The sequence below is a fragment of the Trachurus japonicus genome, chromosome 17 (assembly GCF_045865225.1).
Source record: "Trachurus japonicus isolate A0001 chromosome 17, Traja_1.0".
Taxonomy (NCBI): domain Eukaryota; kingdom Metazoa; phylum Chordata; class Actinopteri; order Carangiformes; family Carangidae; genus Trachurus; species Trachurus japonicus.
Window position 1 is genome coordinate 2,630,169 of NC_140923.1, and position 20,531 is coordinate 2,650,699.

General features: G+C 43.3%; 1 protein-coding gene across 1 annotated transcript in view; it reads left to right on the top strand.

The window, feature by feature from the left end:
* The window catches only part of lamc1 (laminin, gamma 1), an 84,840-nt gene that overhangs the window by 26,929 nt on the left and 37,380 nt on the right, over positions 1-20,531 (top strand). Inside the window, exons 2-3 of the mRNA XM_085805153.1 lie at positions 11,024-11,328; positions 19,855-19,985. Of these exons, the coding sequence (XP_085661279.1) occupies positions 11,024-11,328; positions 19,855-19,985 (436 nt within the window). The remainder of the gene's footprint in view (positions 1-11,023; positions 11,329-19,854; positions 19,986-20,531) is intronic.

The window sequence follows — 20,531 nt, forward strand, 5'->3', positions numbered from 1 at the left end:
TCAGTTCGTTTACTTGACAGTTATAAAACCTGAACTTTGTCCTGAAAGCCCGGGCACTACTGTTATTGTGTGGATTTTTTCCTAGTTATTATTCTTCGTCCTCTTCCGGACTATTTTGGATTTGCTACTACTACAAATTATATATCAAAACGTGCGTCTTGATCGGGATCAGTGTGCTATTACCTTTCTCAACAGTTTACAGCGCAGAATTTTGCATGTAAGTCAATGGGACGGGCGAAAAAAAGAGCGAAAAAGACCAATCATTGGAGTTTAACAAACGTCTACTGCTCAGGCATACTGTCACCTAGAGACTCCATTTAAACTTTAAACAGTAGACACAAGTCTTGTGTATTGGCGTATTACTCCACGTTTTGATAGGTCATATAGTTTTTGATCAATCCCTGATCAATGACCATGATCATTTTTGGAGAAATTATGAGATTATAATGGGTGTGTATTGGACGGAATGTTCGTGTCAGAGTGCGTGACATCATCGGTTAGAGTGGGAGAGATGCCAGAAAAACTCCAGATTTTTTCTCTTTCCACACTCGGCCCGGCCACAATTTACACTCTACACACATAATTTTTTCAGAATTTGTAAGACAAACTTGTTCTGTCTCATATCATGTGCTCAAAATATCAGAGAGACTTACAGAATTTAAACTTGGAGCCTCTAAGTGCGGCCACGTCTGTCTCTGCTCCTCATTGACTCCAATACAAATATTTTCTGAGAGAAGCAGAACGGACCGATGTTTTAAAACTGCCAGTGTCGCCAAAATACAATACAAGGTTGGTTTTCAGCCAAGAGACGCTAGGTGGAAGGCAGAGAGCCTCATGAACATCCTGTCATCTCTCTGGTCCGGTTCGGTCTAGTCCGGTCCGGTCCGGTTCGGTCCGGTCCACCTGTCGTCTGGTCCTGGTCCAGTTTGTGTGGTTTCAGCTGTGAACTCGTTCCTTCCATAGCTAGACTGTAGTCAGAACGGCCGTAGCACCGTGACGTCCCCCATTGGTTTGGGGGAGTCTGTTTTGTGTCTCTACTACGGGGGGTTGAACCGCGCCATGTTGGATTCTACAGGGATGCAAACAGCGCGCCGAAAAGCGAAACTCGCTTTTTTCATGACCAATTAGGTGACTTGTGTGAATCGTTCAGATCCGAAGAGTTTTTGTTTTTGAGGGGGAGGGGGGGGTCTCAGCGTCTCAGCTGGGGTCAGTAAAATGTTTTTCTAACAGGCTGACAGTGACAATCACGTGAAACTGAGGCGAACTCATTCATGGTCTCTGATTATACTGATAACAGCCGACCTCAAACGTAGACGCGCGACGTGCGCGCTCATTAAAGCGGCGTGTATCCGCGTACATCGGTGCGACGGCGACGCTGTTTTTTCCCCCGTGCATGTCTGTGGAGCTGTGATGTCTGTGGAGCTGTGATGTCCGTGGAGCTGTGCGCCACGGACATGCCCCGTTTCAGAGGTGAAGGAAGCCCTAAAGACGTCGCCTCCGCGATGTAGAATGTGTTCAATTAAAGTGAAACTAACACATTATATAGGCCTATATGTCCATTACACACTGAATGAAACATCCCATGTCTTTATTTATTCAGTTTATTTTAATAGTAATAATTATGACTAACATTCAGTGAAGACCTAAAATTCAGTTTCTCCAAAATTGAAATATTGCAAAGGATCTTTTTTTAAAAGCATTTTAATATAGAAATGTTGGCCTTCTGAAAACTATGTCCATCTATATGCACTCAATACTTAGTTGGGGTTGAACTACTGGAAATTGACTTTTCCGTGATATTGTAATGTACTTATTTGTTAATGGTGAGCCCCCCCCCCCGGAAATTCCTCTCTTTTTTGGTCCTGACCCGTTTGCATCCCTGATTGCCATATTTGGAGCGATGGAGAACCCGCCCACTGGCCTCGAAGCAGCGGTCTCCAGACCTGTCACTCAACGTTTCCGCGCCCTAATTGGCCAGAACTTTAAACCTAATAATAGTAAAACGGTAGAGTTTAAAAAAAATTCACCCCCCTCAGAGTGTGTAGGGGTAGAAACTATTGGTTGAGACCAAAAAAATGAAATGTACCAGGCTGTAAATATGTTTTTTTAAGCTGTAAAGTCGGCTATTTTAACATGGGGCTCAATTGGAGTTGCTCCCTTCTGACACCAGCCCCCAGAGGAAGCTGGGGGGATTGCAGCTTGTTGAACGCGGAAGTGAGCTTCACTTCTCAGACCCACAACTGCCCCCTTGGTTCCTTCCTGTTGAGTCTGATCCTCTAGACGAGCAACATCTGGCTCTGACGCTGACGAGGAAACATCACATCTGTCTGTAGATCCTCCAGAGGGGTCACGGGGTCAAAGTCAGGCCGAGGACACGGACACACGCGTCTCAGTGAACGATGCCGCGGTTAAATCCTGTCTTTATTAAAAACACACGGAGAAAGAACCAAACTCAAGTTCAGTTTGTTCAAGTCAAACTTTATTGATGTGATTATTGATTGATTGATGAGCAGCGAGCGACTGCAGCAGGTTGAACCTCTCACTTCTTGTCTTCTTGTCTTCTTGTCTTCCATATGTGGGCAGGAAAAAACTCCCAGCAGCCCCCCCCCCCTTCCCCTCCTCCCTCATCCCTCTCTCTCTCTCTTTGACATGAACAGCCTGTGTGTGGATTCTTTCTTTCTTTCTTTCTCTCTTCTCTCTTCTCTCCCTCTTCTCTCTTCTCCGTCCTTCCGGCGTCACTCTGCTCAGCGGAAACACATTCCAGCCGGTTCATTCCTGCCGTCACCGTGTCACTCAGCCCCGACCCCCCCTCACTCCCCCACCCCCACCCCTCCCTCTCAGAGAGTAAAGCTCCTTCCTGCTGAACGACTGGAGGCTCTTTCTCTCTTTTTTCTCTCTGTTTCTGTGTTTCTCTTTTCATGTGCAGACGTGACTCTGGGCCCCTGAGCAGCGTCTCACAGGGTCACGGCTCCACCACAATGGAGGAGGGGGGGGGGGTCAGCGCTGCTTAAAGCTCCACCAGCTAATTGACAATGTCACCAGAGGAGAGAGAGAGAAGAGAGGTTGGACTTTGGCTTAAAGGTGGAGCCCGCAGGTTTCAGCCCAGTGTTTCCTCAGGCTTCACACAGACAGAGGGAGGAATGATGTTACTGTTATTACACAGTTATGGCTGGTTACATGGCTATAACGTGTTCAAGATGGTTATAACATCTTCTGGACGGTTATAACATTGTTGTATCGTGTTCAGAACACTTATGACATGTTTATAACATGTTCTGGACAGTTATGACATAGTTAACTCAAACTCAAAAGTACTTTATTATCCCGTTAGGAACTTCGTTGTGGAAGGACATCAAGAGTGCAGGTGCAAAACAACAATCCACACATACATACCACAGCCAGACCCAACACAATAATAATACACATCCCTACAACCACACATAGTACAAGTACTCGCAGCAAAGGTTAAAAACAAAGGACACATACAAGGATAAAAATGAGTAAAAAACAGGTTCATTAAAAAGGAAAAAGTTCTGGTGGGAGTTAAGTGTTTAGAAGTCAGATTGAAGTGGGGATGAAGCTGGATGATGAAGCTCTCTTTGTCCGGAGTGGGAGTGACCTGTATCTTTGTGCTGATGGTAGTAGGCTGTAGTTGCTGTGTAGTGTGTGTGTTGTGTCTGTGGTGATCTGTGTGCCTTTTTTCTTGACCTGAGTATTGTAGATGTTGATGAGTGGCTCCTGTTCCTGACCTATGATTTTATTGCTGAGTTTGACTGCTGTGTTCAGACTGTTTGGGTGGGAGATGCTGAGTGAACCAAACCAGGCTGTGATGTTGAAAGTGAGGATGGATTCCATGAAACATTTATAGAAAGCAGAGAGTATTGTTTGATGAACCTGGAGTTTGCGAAGTTTACGGAGAAAAAAGAGACGTTGCTGACATTTAGAAAAAAGATGTTCACTGTGTAGTTGGAATGTGAGTTTGTAGTCCATTATTGTACCGAGGTATTTGTATGATTCCACCCTTTCTACTATTTCAGTGTTAACAGAGAGTGTGGGAGTGAAGTGTCCGTGGCGGAAGTCAATGACCATTTCTTTGGTTTTTGAGGTGTTTAAGTCCAGGCAATTGTCTCTACACCACAGGGCAAAAGAGTTATAGCAGTTCAGAACAGTTATAACATGGTTATAACATGTTCTTGACATTTATAACATGGTTACAACTCCACCAGTGTGACCGACCGTGGTGGTGATATTTTTAATCGCAGCAGCTGCAGTTTATTTTAACGATGGAGGAAAAATGTGTGTCAACAGACGGGACTCGGGACACGGTCACGGGTCGGGTGTGTTGCTACGGCGACGCCCTTGACAACAATTTATTCATACAGTAGCCTACATTGTGAAGACAAATCAAAGTCATGTGATAACGTTTTGTTTTGTGTTGAGAGGAGTGAGTCAGTCCAACATTACAGTATGAAAGGCTTTTATTTTGGTAGTCGGCTCTCTGCTCTTCAGACATGAGCTTCATCCTGGTGTCTTTGACTGTGTGTGTGAGTGTGTGTGTGTGTGTGTGTGTGTTCTGGCGTCATATGGGACGAGGACATTAATGTGTACAGCGCGCTCTTTGTTCGCACTCTGCACTGTAAAAATTCTTCCTCTCGTCAATACAGCGATTGTCCTCTGTTGCTATAGAAACAGATGAGTGACGCCTACTGACTGACTGTACAAACAAAGATGGCCGCGTCACCTCTGTGACTCCGCCCACAGAGGTTACTCCTCTACCTTTATTCTGAAGGAGCTTTAAGGCAAACATCTACCTTTATTTTGAAGGAGCTTTAATACAAACATCTACCTTTATTCTGAAGGAGCTTTAACACAAACATTTACCTTTATTTTGAAGGAGCTTTAATACAAACATCTACCTTTATTCTGAAGGAGCTTTAACACAAACATCTACCTTTATACTGAAGGAGCTTTACCGCAAACATCTACCTTTATTCTGAAGGAGCTTTAACACAAACATCTACCTTTATTCTGAAGGAGCTTTACCGCAAACATCTACCTTTATTCTGAAGGAGCTTTAACACAAACATCTACCTTTATTTTGAAGGAGCTTTAATACAAACATCTACCTTTATTCTGAAGGAGCTTTAACACAAACATCTACCTTTATTCTGAAGGAGCTTTACCGCAAACATCTACCTTTATTCTGAAGGAGCTTTGACGCAAACGTCTACCTTTATTCTGAAGGAGCTATAACACAAACGTCTACCTTTATTCTGAAGGAGCTTTAACACAAACATCTACCTTTATTCTGAAGGAGCTTTAACACAAACTTCTACCTTTATTTTGAAGGAGCTTTAACACAAACATCTACCTTTATTCTGAAGGAGCTTTAACACAAACATCTACCTTTATTCTGAAGGAGCTTTAATACAAACATCTACCTTTATTCTGAAGGAGCTTCAATACAATACTGCTCCTCAGGGATGGGTTAAATGCAGAGAAAGAATTTCACTGTACTAGCTGTATATGTGACTAATAAAGTACCTTTACCTTTACCAATACAAACATCTACCTTTATTCCGTATGCAGTGGTAGACAGTAACGGAGTAAAGTAAAGGTAGATGTTTGTACATGGAGCTTTTCTTGCAGCTTGTATTTAACCTTGACCCACAAAGTTCATGTGGTTGATCGAGGTCCACAGACACACACACACACACACACACACACACAGGGAGGAGGAAGTGTGTGTGTTTGCTCTTGCTTCATTGTTTCCTGTCATAAACTTACTACTTCGCTCTCAGCTGCTTCACCTTTATTTGCCTCCCTCCTCCTCCTCCTCCTCCTCCTCCTCCTCCTCCTCCTCCCCCTTTACACTGCAAAAACCCCAAATCTTTGTCTTATTTCTTGTCAAAATGTCTCATTTCTACTCAATACTAACCTCTTTTCACTTAAAATAAGACTCATCACCTAGAAATCTACTTGTTTTTTAGATAATTTTCACTTGTTTCAAACAAATTTTCACTTAAAATCAGTAGAAAAATCTGCCAGTGAAAGTAAGTTTTTTGTGCTTGTAATAAGAAAGAAAGTAAAACTTGCTCCACTGTCAGATTTTTCTACTTATTCCAAGTGAAAATCTGCTTGAAAGAAGTAAAAAGTGTCTTAAAACAAGCTGCTTTTAATGTGATGAGTCTTATTTTAAGTAGAATGAGATTTGTTTCGACTATAGAAATAAGACAAATATTCTTGGTAAGATTTAGCGTTTTTGCAGTGTAGTTCACTGTTTACAGAGCAGATTCTTTAGCTGAGCAAACACCCTTATCACCCCCCTCCACCCTCTCCACCCCCCACCCCTTCCATCCCCACCTGCAGCCCCCCCTCCCCCTCCCCTCCCCCTCCTCCCCCCTCTGGCTCAAACATGGCGGCTCTCCTGCTCAGACTCGTCAGGTATGTGGAGGACCGAGACCAGGACGCTGCTCGTACATGTTCTCACCCTCCTCACATCTTCACATTCCTGCTGCTCCCCCTCACCCCCACCCCCTCCCCACCTCCCCCTCCCCCTCAGCCTGCGTCCATCACCCCCCCCCCCCCCCCCCCCCGAGGCCACGTTCCCCGTGTCCCTGCTGAATCTGTGCACACACAGGGTTTCCGCGGGTCATTAAAAAGCATTAAAAGTCATTAAATTCAGTCATTATTTTGCTAAGATTAAGGTCTTAAAGGACAATTCCGGGGCCAATTCTATTTTTGTAAATGTTTTTATTGCCTTACTGTGTTTTTATTGAGTGTATGTAAAGTGATGAGTCCTGTCAAAGACAAATTTCTGCTACCTTTGGGGCAGACAATAAATTATCTATCTATCTATCTATCTATCTATCTATCTATCTATCTATCTATCTATCTATCTATCTATCTATCTATCTATCTATCTATCTATCTATCTATCTATCTCTATCTATCTATCTATCGTCTACTTGCCAACAATGAGTACCCGGAAATGTTGAGTACCCCAAAGTTTTATGTTAGAAATAGATAGTATGGGTCCCCAGTATTCAGAAACTGCCGGATGCTAACTTATATATATTGGGCAATTAGCATAATTGACATAATTAGCATAAATTAGCATAATTGCCTATATGGGCAATATTTCAACAAAATTGACTTGGCTGATCTGGGCAATATTAGTGTGGTTTTAGGGGTTATTGATGATGCTGAATCCATTTCTGACATTTTCAAAATTCAAAATGGCTGTCTAAACCGGAAGTGACCAGATTTTGAAATCCATCAAAATCGGCCCACTGGCAGTTAAAATCTGGTCACTTCCGGTTTAGACAGCCATTTTGAATTTTGAAAATGTCAGAAATGGATTCAGCATCATCAATAACCCCTAAAACCACTCCAATATTGCCCAGATCAGCCAAGTCAATTTTGTTGAAATATTGCCCATATATGCAATTATGCTAATTTATGCTAATTATGTCTGTTATGCTAATTGCCCAATATATATAAGTTAGCATCCGGCAGTTTCTGAATACTGGGGACCCATACTATCTATTTCTAACATAAAACTTTGGGGTACTCAACATTTCCGGGTTCACAATGGGGCCCTATGGGCTGGCAAGTAGACTACTATCTAACTCTGGGCTGTATTTTCCTAACATTTTAGGTCTAAAAGAATGAATCTGTAGATTTTCAGTTTAATGTCTCCTGTTTTGCGGTAGTTATGGTCTGTCCCCGCGTCGCCACGGCAGCGATGAATGGGAGCGGATGTAAGTTCTGCTGTTTAGGCTGTTTCCATCCCTCAAAGCCACAGACAGCATCAGATGGAGACTCAAACATGCACCCAGAAGTTTATTTACTTCAACAAGCCGACATGTTTGTAAAACTAGATCTAATTCAAAGTCTGGCGGAGTCGAGACCCAGTTGCCGCTCGGTGTGTTCAGGTGCAGTGGGAAGCTCCCGTTTGTGTCATAAACACAGGAATATCAACTCTTGCAATTGTGTGCAAAAAAAAAGAAAAGAAACAATCCCAAAACAGCCAACTTCACCTGCTGCTCCATGGTTACCGTTATCCAGCAGCAGGTCGGCCAGTCGGGAGCGATTTCCCCTCCTACTTTACCGTTTCAACCGCTGTGACGTTGACTGTTGACGCTCAGGATGTTTGGTGGCTTGGTGTAGGCTACAAGTTTAGTGCGGTTCAGAAATTGCAGTGTGAACGCGGAAACCGAACCAACTGATAAATGCAACAATGTTGTAACTTTCACACCTAACCAAGCGAACCAAGTCCGCTTGGTTAGCTGTGAAAGCAACCTTAAAGCAGAAGTAAGCGATCCGGCCGTTTGGGCTAATGCTGCGTTCCAGGCAGGCTTTTGAAAACCGTAAATTACAGCTTCAAGTCACGACTTATGACTTTGTAGCGTTCCAGGCAACCCACTCGTGTTTTTCCGACCTGTTTTACCTGTGAAAGTCACTATAACGGCCACTCGTAACTTCTGACCCGTGAACTCGTACCAGATCGAACTGGTACCACTTCACGGTCGGAAAAACACGAGTTACGGGTTGCCTTGAACGCACCATAACAGTCCTCGTCCCTACGTCACCACATTCACGGCGTTCCTTGGCTGCACACACAGCCCTGCATGCAGTTCTCTCTCCTCATTGGATAAAACTTGTAGGATACGAGAAAAGTTTTCTCCTCGGCTCAGAGCAGAGTTTTTAGTTTTTTTTTAGTTTAGTTTAGTTTATTTCAGTCAATACATGTCATTAAAAGAAAAGTAACAAACCAGAAAGAAAAAGTAAATAAAGACAAAGATTAATCTGAATAAACAATAAGTAAACAGAAAAAGAAAATTTGGACCGAAAAGGCTGAAGCATAGCTTATTACGCCTACCCTGTTACAACTCTGATTAATTAAAAAATAAAAATAAAAATAAAAAATTTAAAATGTACAATTTGTTATTTATTAATAAAAGAAATAAGCAATCACAAAACGGTGAAAAGAGAGAAGCTGCTTGATTCGATTTCCCTTTCTTCTTCCTTTCCTTTCCTTTCCCTTCTTCCTCCCCTGCTTCCTTCCTCCTCAAAAGAAAAGAGGAAAAAAAGAAGACAATCAAACATACAGAAAACAGAAGAAAAATAGCAGCCGCATAGCACGTGTCACCACTCATTACTCTAACTTATATAAATTAAAATATGTTTAATATATTTATTAATATATAAAAGAGCAGAGCAGAGTGACTGACAGACCCGTGTTTCAGACCAAACACTCTATGTAAGTGATTGCTGTCGGAAGATACAACTATTTAAGACTTATATTAACATAAATATATCGCTTACTTCTGCTTTAATGTTTTCCGCGACCGTACGTCTGTTAGAATCTGTCGTCCAGACCCCGATACGACTTGTATGGTAGCAGGTAAAAGAAATGAGAAGAGGAAGCAGCGTTCCCAAACACAGCGGTCATGAACCTTGTGTGTCTGAGTGCACGCAGGTGTGTGTGTGTGTGTGTGTGTGTGTGTGTGTGTGTGTGTGTGTGCACAAGAACATACTGTATATATCCTACTGTAAACATGCATACAAGGTCAGAAACCAGCAGCAACGTCGGTCGGTTGATCTGTCGACTGGGAACTTTGTGTGTTGTGTGAATAACATTGTTAGTTTTCTTTGCACCACGAGATAACGCAGGAATCTGATCCAGAGTCTGAGTCCGGGAGCAGATCTTAGATTTTATACATCAAGTAGCAACGAGGACGGTGAGGGTGACTGGGAAACAATGCAGACTCGTTTCTAAAAGGCAAAACTTCCTTAGTTCACCGACTCAAAAGTACATTTCAGACATTGTGTATGCAATAAATTAGTTTCTTTTATAGCTGCAACAGTTAATTGATTATTCGAACAATAATCGATTATTAAATGAATCGTTAACTATTATGATAATCTAATAATCAGTTTGAGTGTTTTTTTTTAAAGAAAAAAAAGTCCAGATTCTCTGATTCCAGCTTCTTCAATGTGAATATTTCTGGTTTCTTTGTTCCTTTATGACAATAAACTGAGTCTCTCTTTGGTTTGTGGACAAAACAAGACATTTGAGGACGATGTCTGGTGGTTTGAGAAACACTGGTTGATGATTTTCAACTTTTAGAAACATTTTATGTTAAAAAACTAAGCGATTAATCATTTAAATAATCAACAGATTAATCGATAATGAAAATAATCGTTAGTTGCAGCTCTGATTCTTTTTGATTGATTGTAAAAGGCTGAGTCAGTCTGACTAGCCCTTCTGTATGCATGTTTTATACTGTTACACTATTCTGATTGTGATTATCATTAGGGCCGGGACGATATGCTTTTCTCCCAATTTTTAACATTTATCTGCACACAAATACTGTAGGAGCCTATAAATTAACATACTCCATTATAAAGTGAACTTAAACCCTTTTCAAAACCTGGACTCTCTGTATGTAAAAAAGGCGAACAAATGCACATTGCACAATATTTTAAAAAATTAAAAAAAGATTTTAAAAAAAAATCAATTTTTGGGTTCATTACATACTCCGACCTGACCCAATTTTTATCAGAATTTTAATAGAAAACATAATTTGTTTTTTATGCCAAGTCTTGACTTATAATTGTATTATTTACATTTTTTTTAATATATATATAGCCTACATTTTATATTGTTAACCTGTTTGGCTTGATATTTTATATTCTTTGGTCTCAGGTAATTTTCAGAAGGAGCAAATGTGCAATCCTTATTTGTAATGTTGTATGTTTAAATTTACAGTAAGTTAACTGTGTCGTTACCTACTTATTGCACTTGCAATAAATGGGCTTTTTGGAGCCAATACAAAAAGCCAAATGCTTGATCATTCAAAGCCACATCATTTTTGTTGTTTTGGTTGTTTAAAAACGCAAAAAAAAAATTATCCGATTAATCGATTGATAAAGTGCTAGATTAATCGATTACAAAAAGAATCGATAGCTGCAGCCCTATCTGACAGTGTGTGTGTTTTGTGTCGTGTCTCTGCAGGCAAGGCCTTCGACATCACCTACGTGCGGCTCAAGTTCCACACCAGCCGCCCCGAGAGCTTCGCCATCTACAAGCGCAGCAGCGAGGGGGGGCCGTGGGTGCCGTACCAGTACTACAGCGGCTCCTGCGAGAAGACGTACCGCAAGCAGACGCGCGGCTTCATCCGCACCGGCGAGGACGAGCAGCAGGCGCTCTGCACCGACGACTTCAGCGACATCTCGCCGCTCACCGGCGGCAACGTGGCCTTCTCCACGCTGGAGGGCCGGCCCAGCGCCTACAACTTCGACCACAGCCCCGTCCTCCAGGTCAGTTTAGGGTTCATACTAGAGGTCTTCGGAAAAACCTGACAACCCGAGGTTCCGACCCGGCTCGGGTCTTCTTGGGTCCATTCACAAGAACTGAACTGAAATTTGTAAAGGAAACAAAACAGAAGAGTTCAAATAACAGGACACTAAAAACAAAAGCCAAAGGGGAGATATAAATTGGAAAACACAAAACAAAGACAAACTAAAGGGAAGAGGAAGAGGACGAGAGGGAAGGGTATGAAGAAGGAAAGGAAAATGAGGAAAGGGAAAAGCAGAAGGGACAGGAGTGTGGCCTTAGCTAAAACATCCAAGGCACACTTATGAACTTACCTGAAGAAGGCCCAGTGAGGCCAAAAAGTAGCACAAATGCCCAAACAACTTAAAGGGATAGTATCATTTTTTTTAAAGTGGGGTTGTATGATCTACAAATAGCCCCATAGTACTTTAATAACTTTAATAGCAGTGGAAGACTCTCTGCACTCCTCCCGTTAGCAACGCCAGCCCATAATAGCCCTGCCCAGAGATTTACAACATACAGTGTTGTGAATGGACCCAAAGAAACGGCCTATTTTCACGGCCTAAAAGAGGTTTTACCTGAAAAAAATACACAGTTCCATTGTTCACTATAATATAATTTTTTCCAGCCCTTCAAAGTTCAGGAAAAACACAGTTTTTTATTTGGACCTAACCAACTGCTGATCGGCGGGCGCTAACCCTGGGCGGAGGGATACGTGAGTTGGTTAGGTCCAAATAAAAACTGTGTTTTTCCTGCACTTTGAAGGGAAGTTAGAAGTGAATGTAACAGAGTAAATGTAGCACGTTACTACCACCTCTCTCTTTATCTGACCTCTGGGCCGGTGACAGACTCGGGTGAAGGTGAGGTCACAGGTCAGCGTCGCCTCGTGACATCACACGTCTCAAGAGCTGCAGCTGCTGATGCGCCGTCCAGATGTGGGCCGCTCTGATTGGCCGGTTCCCTCGCCCCCTCTCATTTCACTACAGAGGAGGGAGAGGATTTATTTTCCCAGCAGGCCGAGCTGCTGCCAAGTGTTGCGACATGTTGCCAGGCGACGCCCCCGGGTTTCCCACTGCAGCAGCAGCAGCAGCTGGACCCCCCCCCCCTCCTCCTCCTCTGTGTGTTTGTGTTTCCATGTTTCCTCTTCGCTGTGTGGACGTCGTTGCTCCATCAGAGTTTCCACGGCCGAGACGCTGCTCTCAGATCAGATCAGGACTCGTTCACTCATCTGATATGTAACGATGTGATGCCAGTGGGCGGGGCTTTCCTCCAGGAGGGGGGGGCTATAACCAGGGGTGCACATAACTTTTTCAGTGAGCTACTACCAGGAGATAGAGTTTGGTATAGGACGAATCTCCTTGTTGTCTACAACTACTTCCGGGTAGAAAACCAGCATGAGAACAATAGTGACGGACGAGAGTTTCACTATATTTATCTAATTTTTCATGTCACTATCACCGTTTAGACTAATCTGATGTTTATAAAGTTTATAAAACCAATGATTGGACAAACATGACTATTTCTGTGTGCACATTTTTGTAATTAGTCATGGTTATCATAGATTAGCCGGGCTAACGGTTAGCTACCTGTTTAACTTTAATAACTCAGTGACTCAATAAATGCTCCATGAAAAAATATTTTCTCCAGCGGATATCCGAGTTCCAACATGACTGAGCTAACTGGAGTAGTTTCATGTCGTGTCCCACAACGGGAGGGTTTTAACAGCTGACGTCCTGCTGTTAGCTTAGCTACCGTTAGCTTAGCTACCGTTAGCTGTCCCTGTCAGCTGAGCCACTGATGCTTTCTAGACACTGTGATTCCCCCAAACTGAATAAATACAACACATAGCAACACAAAACACACACACAGAAATAGTAATGTTTCTTCAATCATTTCAGATTTGTCTAAACGGTGATAGGGCGTGAAATATATGATATATAGCTAAACTCTTGTTCGTTACTATTGATCTCATTCAAATTCTGAGTTCCAACATGATTGAGCTAACTGGAGTAGTTTCATGTCGTGTCCCACAACGGGAGGGTTTTAACAGCTGATGTCCTGATGTTAGCTTAGCTACCGCCGTTAGCTTAGCCACTGCTGTTAGCTTAGCTACCACAGTTAGCTTAGCTACCGTTAGCTTAGCTACTGTTAGCTGTCCCTGTGACACTTGTTGTTTACATTCTACTTCCTGGTAGAAAACCAGTTGTAATTTGAATGAGATCAATAACGGCGGTAGCTAAGCTAACAGCAGGACGTCAGCTGTTAAAACCCTCCCGTTGTGGGACACGACATGAAACTACTCCAGTTAGCTCAGTCATGTTGGAACTCAGATATCTGCTGGAGAAAATATTTTTTCATGGAGCGTTTATTGAGTCACTGAGTTATTAAAGTTAAACAGGTAGCTAACCGTTAGCCCGGCTAATCTATGATAACCATGACTAATTACAAAAATGTGCACACATAAATAGTAATGTTTGTCCAATCATTGGTTTTATAAACTTTACAAACATCAGATTAGTCTAAACGGTGATATAGTGACATGAAAAATTAGATAAATATAGAGAAACTCTCGTCCGTCACTATTGTTACAAGGAGATTCGTCTTATAACCAGACTTAAAAATAAAAGTGGACAGGAAGTTGAAGGTTGAAGGAGGATTTTAGTGTGAAACTGAGCGACAGCCTCAGCGTCCCGGTGTCGGAGCAGCAGTGAAGGCAGCGTCCGTCGGAGGAGGAGGAGGAGAGGGAGTCAGTGTGATGATGTGTTCAGGTGTCCATGTAGCCGGTGGGACATCAGAGCGTCGGCCGACCGACCAGGCTCAAACTGAGACGTGTCAGAGAACCGGCTGAAGCCCAGACAGCAGGTGGATGGAAATGAACGGATTTAGCTGCAGCAGCTCTGAACTTCCTTATTTGACTCGTTGGCACGAAGCTATTTATACAGAAGAGTGTGTGTCTGTGTGTGTGTGTCTCAGTGTGTGTGTGTGTGTCTGTGTGTGTGTGTGTCTCAGTGTGTGTGTGAGTGTGTGTGTCTCAGTGTGTGTGTGTCAGGCGCCGTTTGTCGCCCGCTCCACATTCCTGCTGGTTCCTGTAATAACACCGGTCACCAGTCTGTCCACCTTAACAACAGACCGCCTTAAAATAAGTTCTCACCTGAATTTACCCAGTGACATCACGAACACACACACACACACACACACACACACACACACACACACAAGGTCATGTGTATAAAGTGTTAATGATATATTGAATTATTGATCCTGTTTCACTGTAACATCTGGACGGATGTAAACGTTTACACAACATCTGTCTGCACTGGTTTAATGATGTCCCTCGTTGTGTCTTTAAAACAACACAACTCTGACCCTGTGACCTCTCGGCCCAGGTGCACTATGGGAAATCAGACTCTCATGACACTCAAACAATCGATTCCATTAATCGATTATTAAATTAATCGTCAACTATTCTGATAATCTGATAATCAGTTTGAGTCCAGATTCTCTGATTCCAGCTTCATAAAGGGATAGTAGCATTTTTTTTTAAAGTGGGGTTGTATGATCTACAAATCGAAAATAGGCCGTTTCTTTGGGTCCATTCACAACAATGTATGTTGTAAATCTCTGGGCAGGGCTATTATGGGCTGGCGTTGCTAACGGGAGGAGTGCAGAGAGTCTTCTACTGCAATTAAAGTACTTAGGGGCTATTTGGAGATCATACAACCCCACTTTTAAAAAAAATGCTACTATCCCTTTAAATGTGAATATTTCTGGTTTCTTTGTTCCTTTATGACAATAAACTGAGTCTCTCTTTGGTTTGTGGACAAAACAAGACATTTGAGGACGATGTCGTCTGGTGGTTTGAGAAACACTGGTTGATGTTTTTGAACATTTTATTGACCCAAAAAACTAATAATCGATTAATGGTTTAAATAATCGACAGGTTAAAGGGACAACGAGGAGTTTCTAAGGGATAATGTATAGTTCAGAGGTTGTTATGGAGAAATAAACCCCGACAGGAAGTATGGAACCCCGACGTGAAGCTGTTTAATGACGGTAAAAATGAAACATAAAGTAAATATCCTGCATAGTTTCTCTTTTCTGTGCTGCGCTGATCAGAGCGGCGTCCCTAGCAACGGTCTGTTATACTTGACGACGGTCATTATACAGAAATAACAGACCGCAGAACGCAGTGCTGGACCAATCAGAGAGCAGCATTCAATAGAGCCGTGTATTTGGTTATAAAAAAGTCTGATATTAATGTGGATGAATCTCCGTTACCACTTGTTAATGGTCCATTTTAGATAAATCTATGGTTTTGTCTCTATGGTTATTTTGTTATTATTAGTGGTGGTGGAAATGCTGGGCGAGCCGACCAGCGTTTCTTTACTTTCGGTTTCGTGGCGAGTCATGAGAATAACGCCGCCGAATCTCCGTTTATGGTGGGAACTACGACGGTATGTGATCGTCTTCCAACCTCTGACTTTAATTCTTGATGAATGAAAACATGAGTCTGTCTTGACCCGGTCAAAGAATTTCACGGTGCGGAGGCTCATAAATGTAGTGTGGAAACACTTCACTTTAACAAAACTCCTGGTTGTCCCTTTAACTTGATAATGAAATGAATCCTTAGTAGTTGCAGCTCTAGTTTATATGAAGCTGCTCTCAGTGTTGATGAGTCCTGGTCCCGGTCCCGGTCTTGGTCCTGGTCTTGGTCCTGGTCCTGGTCCTGGTCCTGGTCCCGGTCCCGGTCTTGGTCCTGGTCCTGGTCCTGGTCCTGGTCCTGGTCCTGGTCCTGGTCTTGGTCCTGGTCTTGGTCCTGGTCTTGGTCCTGGTCCTGGTCTTGGTCCTGGTCCTGGTCTTTAAGTAGAAACCCGTGGCTCTGATTGACAGCATCTCCATGGCAACGAAGTCCTGGTTAATTAAATCAGTCGGAGTCTATTTGAGTCTCAGTTCAACGGAGCAGAGAGAGACCAAGGCCCCGTCCACACGGATCAGTTTTTTTCTAATCCGGATAAATACTTTATCGGATCGGCCTCGCGTCCACACGGATCCGGCGTTTTCGGGGGGTGAAAACGGTATTTTTTGAAAACGGGTCCCAGAGTGGGAAAATTTGAAAACGCCGCCCCAGCGTTTTCGTCTGGACGGCCAATACGGACTTTTTCTGAAACGATGATGTCATGCCCCCCGCTGCTCTACCTGTAACCTGACACACACACACACACACACCCCGCTGCAGCAGCAGCTGCATCTCGGCCGACAGCCGGGTCGCTCAGACGCTGCGGCTGAATCGCGTCTGTTTAATCATCACTGATGGTCATATTTACTCTGACATAGGGTTGTTCGGTATACCGGTACTAGAGTGGTACCGGGGTACTAACGCATTTAAAACGGTACCATACTGCGCTTAGATGGGACCGGTACTTTCATTTTGCGCCGCCGGCAGCGGTGACGTCGACGCGTGAAGTCGCCGCATTGTAATCTGAGCCGAGGCGAGCGAGAGAGTCACAAACGAAGCAAGGTGCTGTTTTAAAATTACCATTACAGCGCCACCTGTGCCTGTATTTATGTGTGTGTGTGTGTCTGTGTGTGTGCGCCGCGCGGGAGAGAGAGAGACGGGCGCTACAGACTCGTTAATTAATGCAAACACTGCTGGTTGATACGTAAGTTTCGTTTTTACCGCGCACCACCACTGGCATGCATAGTCTCTCTCTCTCTCTCTCTCTCTCTCTCTCTCTCTCTCTCTCTCTCTGTGAGTGAGTGAGTGAGTGAGTGAACACAGCGAGGGAGCGCTACGCGGAGGAGGAGGGGGGGGGGCGGTCAATTTGGTCTACATATGGGAAACAATAGGTGTGTGTTTGAGTAACATGAACGTTTGTGTTTCATTCTATAAACTACTGATAACAATTTCTCCCAAAATTACAACTGGTCAAAAAAACAAAAAAAGATGCAGTGTTTTCAGACCTCAAATAGGCTAATGCAAAGAAAACAAGTTGATATTCATTTTTAAACAGACCACTAATGTTTTAATTTAGGAAGAGTTCAGATTAATATAGATGGACATTTAATCCTGCAGCATCAGTAACTGTTTACTGATTTAGTGATTATTTACTGATGCATATGTTAGTTCTAAGATTTTCTATTAAAATAAAGCCAATAATGACATTTTTTGTGTTCTCTTTTTATTTGGAAAAGTACCGAAAAGTATCGAAAAACATGTTGGTACCGATACCGGTACCAAAATGTTGGTATCGTGACAACACTACTCTGACACGACTCCCTGTCAACATTTAATCCATGTTTGTGTTTGAATACAGCGGGGAACTTCTTCTATTGAATTACAGCGGGGACTTCCTGTCTTCTTCTCTGTCTTAAAGCAGATATCAGTGGAATGTTTTTGTTAATATAAGTCCTAAATAGTCCTATTTTCCGTCAGCAATCACTTACATGAAGTATTTCAGCCTAAACACGAGTCTCTCCGTCACTCTGCTCTGCTGTAACCCGAGGAGAAAATTTTCCTTGTGGGATACAAGTGTTATCCAATGAGGAGAGAGAACGGCATGAAGGGCTGTGTGTGCAGCCAAGGGATGCGCGTGAATGTGGTGACGTAGCACGAGGACCAATTGATGCCTGACAAGGGCGGGGGCTGCTAACTCATGGTGCGTTCACGGAAACTCGTACTTTGTGTTTTTCCTTCCTGTGAAGTCATACCAGTTCGATCTGGTACGAGTTCACGGGTCGGAAGTAACGAGTGGCTGTTATAGGGAACTTTCACAGACAACAGGACGGTAAAAACACGAGCTACGGGTTACCTGGAACGCTACCAAGTCGTAGTTGTGACTTGAAGCTGTAACTTACGGTTTCAAAAGCCTGCCTTGAACGCAGCATTAGCCGAAACGGCCGTGCCAGTGATATCTGCTTTAAGTGTTTATGTGATGCAGGCAGCGCCACACACACTCCACACACGCCTGCTGTATGTCGGTACTACAGCGTTTTGGGTCGTTTTCAGGTGATCGTGTGGACGCAGGTATTTCTGAAAACGATGCCGTGTTTACGGAGATTGTTTTCAAAACGATTAAAGGGATAGTTCAACATTTTGGCAAATTGGCCCATTGCCATAATCCCTATAGTCATAGCAGTAGGTTCGTTACCTTTAATTGTCAGTGTAAGCTATTTTTAGAACGGCGGAGCAGAGCGGCGAGCTGCTCAGAGCTACGCTATGGAGGCTAAGGGAATTTCTTGGTTTTCCTCATCAAACTCATCAAATACAAAATCCAACAACTCCACAACGCTCTGGTGGACAAGTTGTGAGCTGCACATTCACCACGCTATGAGATAATAACGGAACGTTACGAGACGGAGCCGTTTTAGAGGTAAATTCATGCAAAACCTCTGATGCGTGTTGCGTTCAGGGACAGTTTTTCAGCAAGCAGTCTCTGTATTTACCTTGAAAACGGCTCCGTTTCGTACGTTCCATTATTATCTCATATCGTGGTGAATGTGCAGGTCACAACTTGTCCACCAGAGCGTTGTGGAGTTGTTGGATTTTGTATTTGATGAGTTTGATGAGGGAAACCAAGAAATTCCTTTAGCCTCCGTAGCGTAGCTCTGAGCAGCTCACGGCTCTGCTCCACTGTTCTAAAAACAGCTTACACCAACAAATAAAGGTAACGAACCTACTGTGATGATTATAGGGATTATGGCAATGGGCCAATTTGCCAAAATGTTGAACTATCCCTTTAAGAAAAAGATCGGATTCAGTGAAGCCGCGTTTTCGTGTGGATGGGGCCTAAGACCTGGACCAGGACCAGGTGCATGCTGGGAGTTGAGCAGCAGGTTTATTTATCGTCAGCGTGAGAAGTTTTAGTCCTGAGAGAGAGAGAGAGAGAGAGAGAGAGAGAGAGAGAGGAGAGGAGAGAGAGAGAGAAGAGAGAGAGAGGAGAGAGAAGAGAGAGAGAGGAGAGAGAGAGAGAGAGAGAGGAGAGAGAGAGAGAGAGAGAGAGAGAGAGAGAGAGAGAGAGAGAGAGAGAGAGAGAGAGAGAGAGAGAGAGAGAGAGAGAGAGAGAGAGAGAGAGACCACAGGAAGACACACACTGTAAATCTAGTGTGAGTGTGTGTGTGTGTGTGATAGTGACTAATCTCTCCCTGTTTCCCATGATCCTTTTCATTTTCACACAGTCCACATGTTGAGTAACTGAACTGAACAGGTGTCGTAAACATCTGTCTCTGTTGCCGTGGTAACTACTCCACTGGTTCCCACTCCACCTCGTGTCTCATTTTACAGTTTGGATGTAAACGATGAAAAAGGACAAATCATTTACATTTCCGAAACGTTTCTCCCTTTGGGTGATAATAACTGATTTATTGCTCTGGAGCGGATTTTTCCTTTTTCATCGTCATTGACCTTTTTTTTGTCCAGCACCCTGCAGCGTTAGGTTTATGGGATGTGTGTGCTTTTTCTATGCTTTCAACAGTTTGGATGTAAACCTGTGTGTGTGTGTGTGTGTGTGCAGGACTGGGTGACGGCCACCGACATCAGAGTGACCCTGAACAGACTCAACACGTTTGGAGACGAAGTCTTCAACGACCCCAAGGTGCTGAAGTCGTATTACTACGCCATCTCGGACTTCGCCGTGGGAGGAAGGTAACGCAGCGTGTGTTGTTGTTATTGTTGTTGTTATTAACTCTTCCGCGACCATCGACGAGTTAACTCGGCAAAACCGTTTGTTTTTTTACAGATTACGACAGTAGACACTCTGAGGTACCCTGTGTGAATACGGTAGCCTAGTCCTCTGATATGTAAAACTGTTTTAAACTACAATCAAAACATACTGTTTTTTATAAACTGTGTGACCTTGGTTTTCAATCAATCAATCAGTTTGTTTATTTCGGGCATGAAAAGCAAAAAGAGGAGACCGCACACATCAGCTCCCTTATGTGCAGATTTATTAGCACATCAACAGTAACGTTTCGAGCTCATAGCTCTTCATCAGACTAACTCACACACATAGGACGCCCCGTTTTTAAACCTGCCCCCGAGGGTCACATGGTGAGTCACATGGTAAAGGGAATGTATACATCAAAACCCATCTTGTGCAAAACCAAAACATACAAAAATCAGTCAAAGACACTCCATCATAATTAAATAGACCAACACCCATCAGGCCGACTGGCCGTCATACAGATCTAA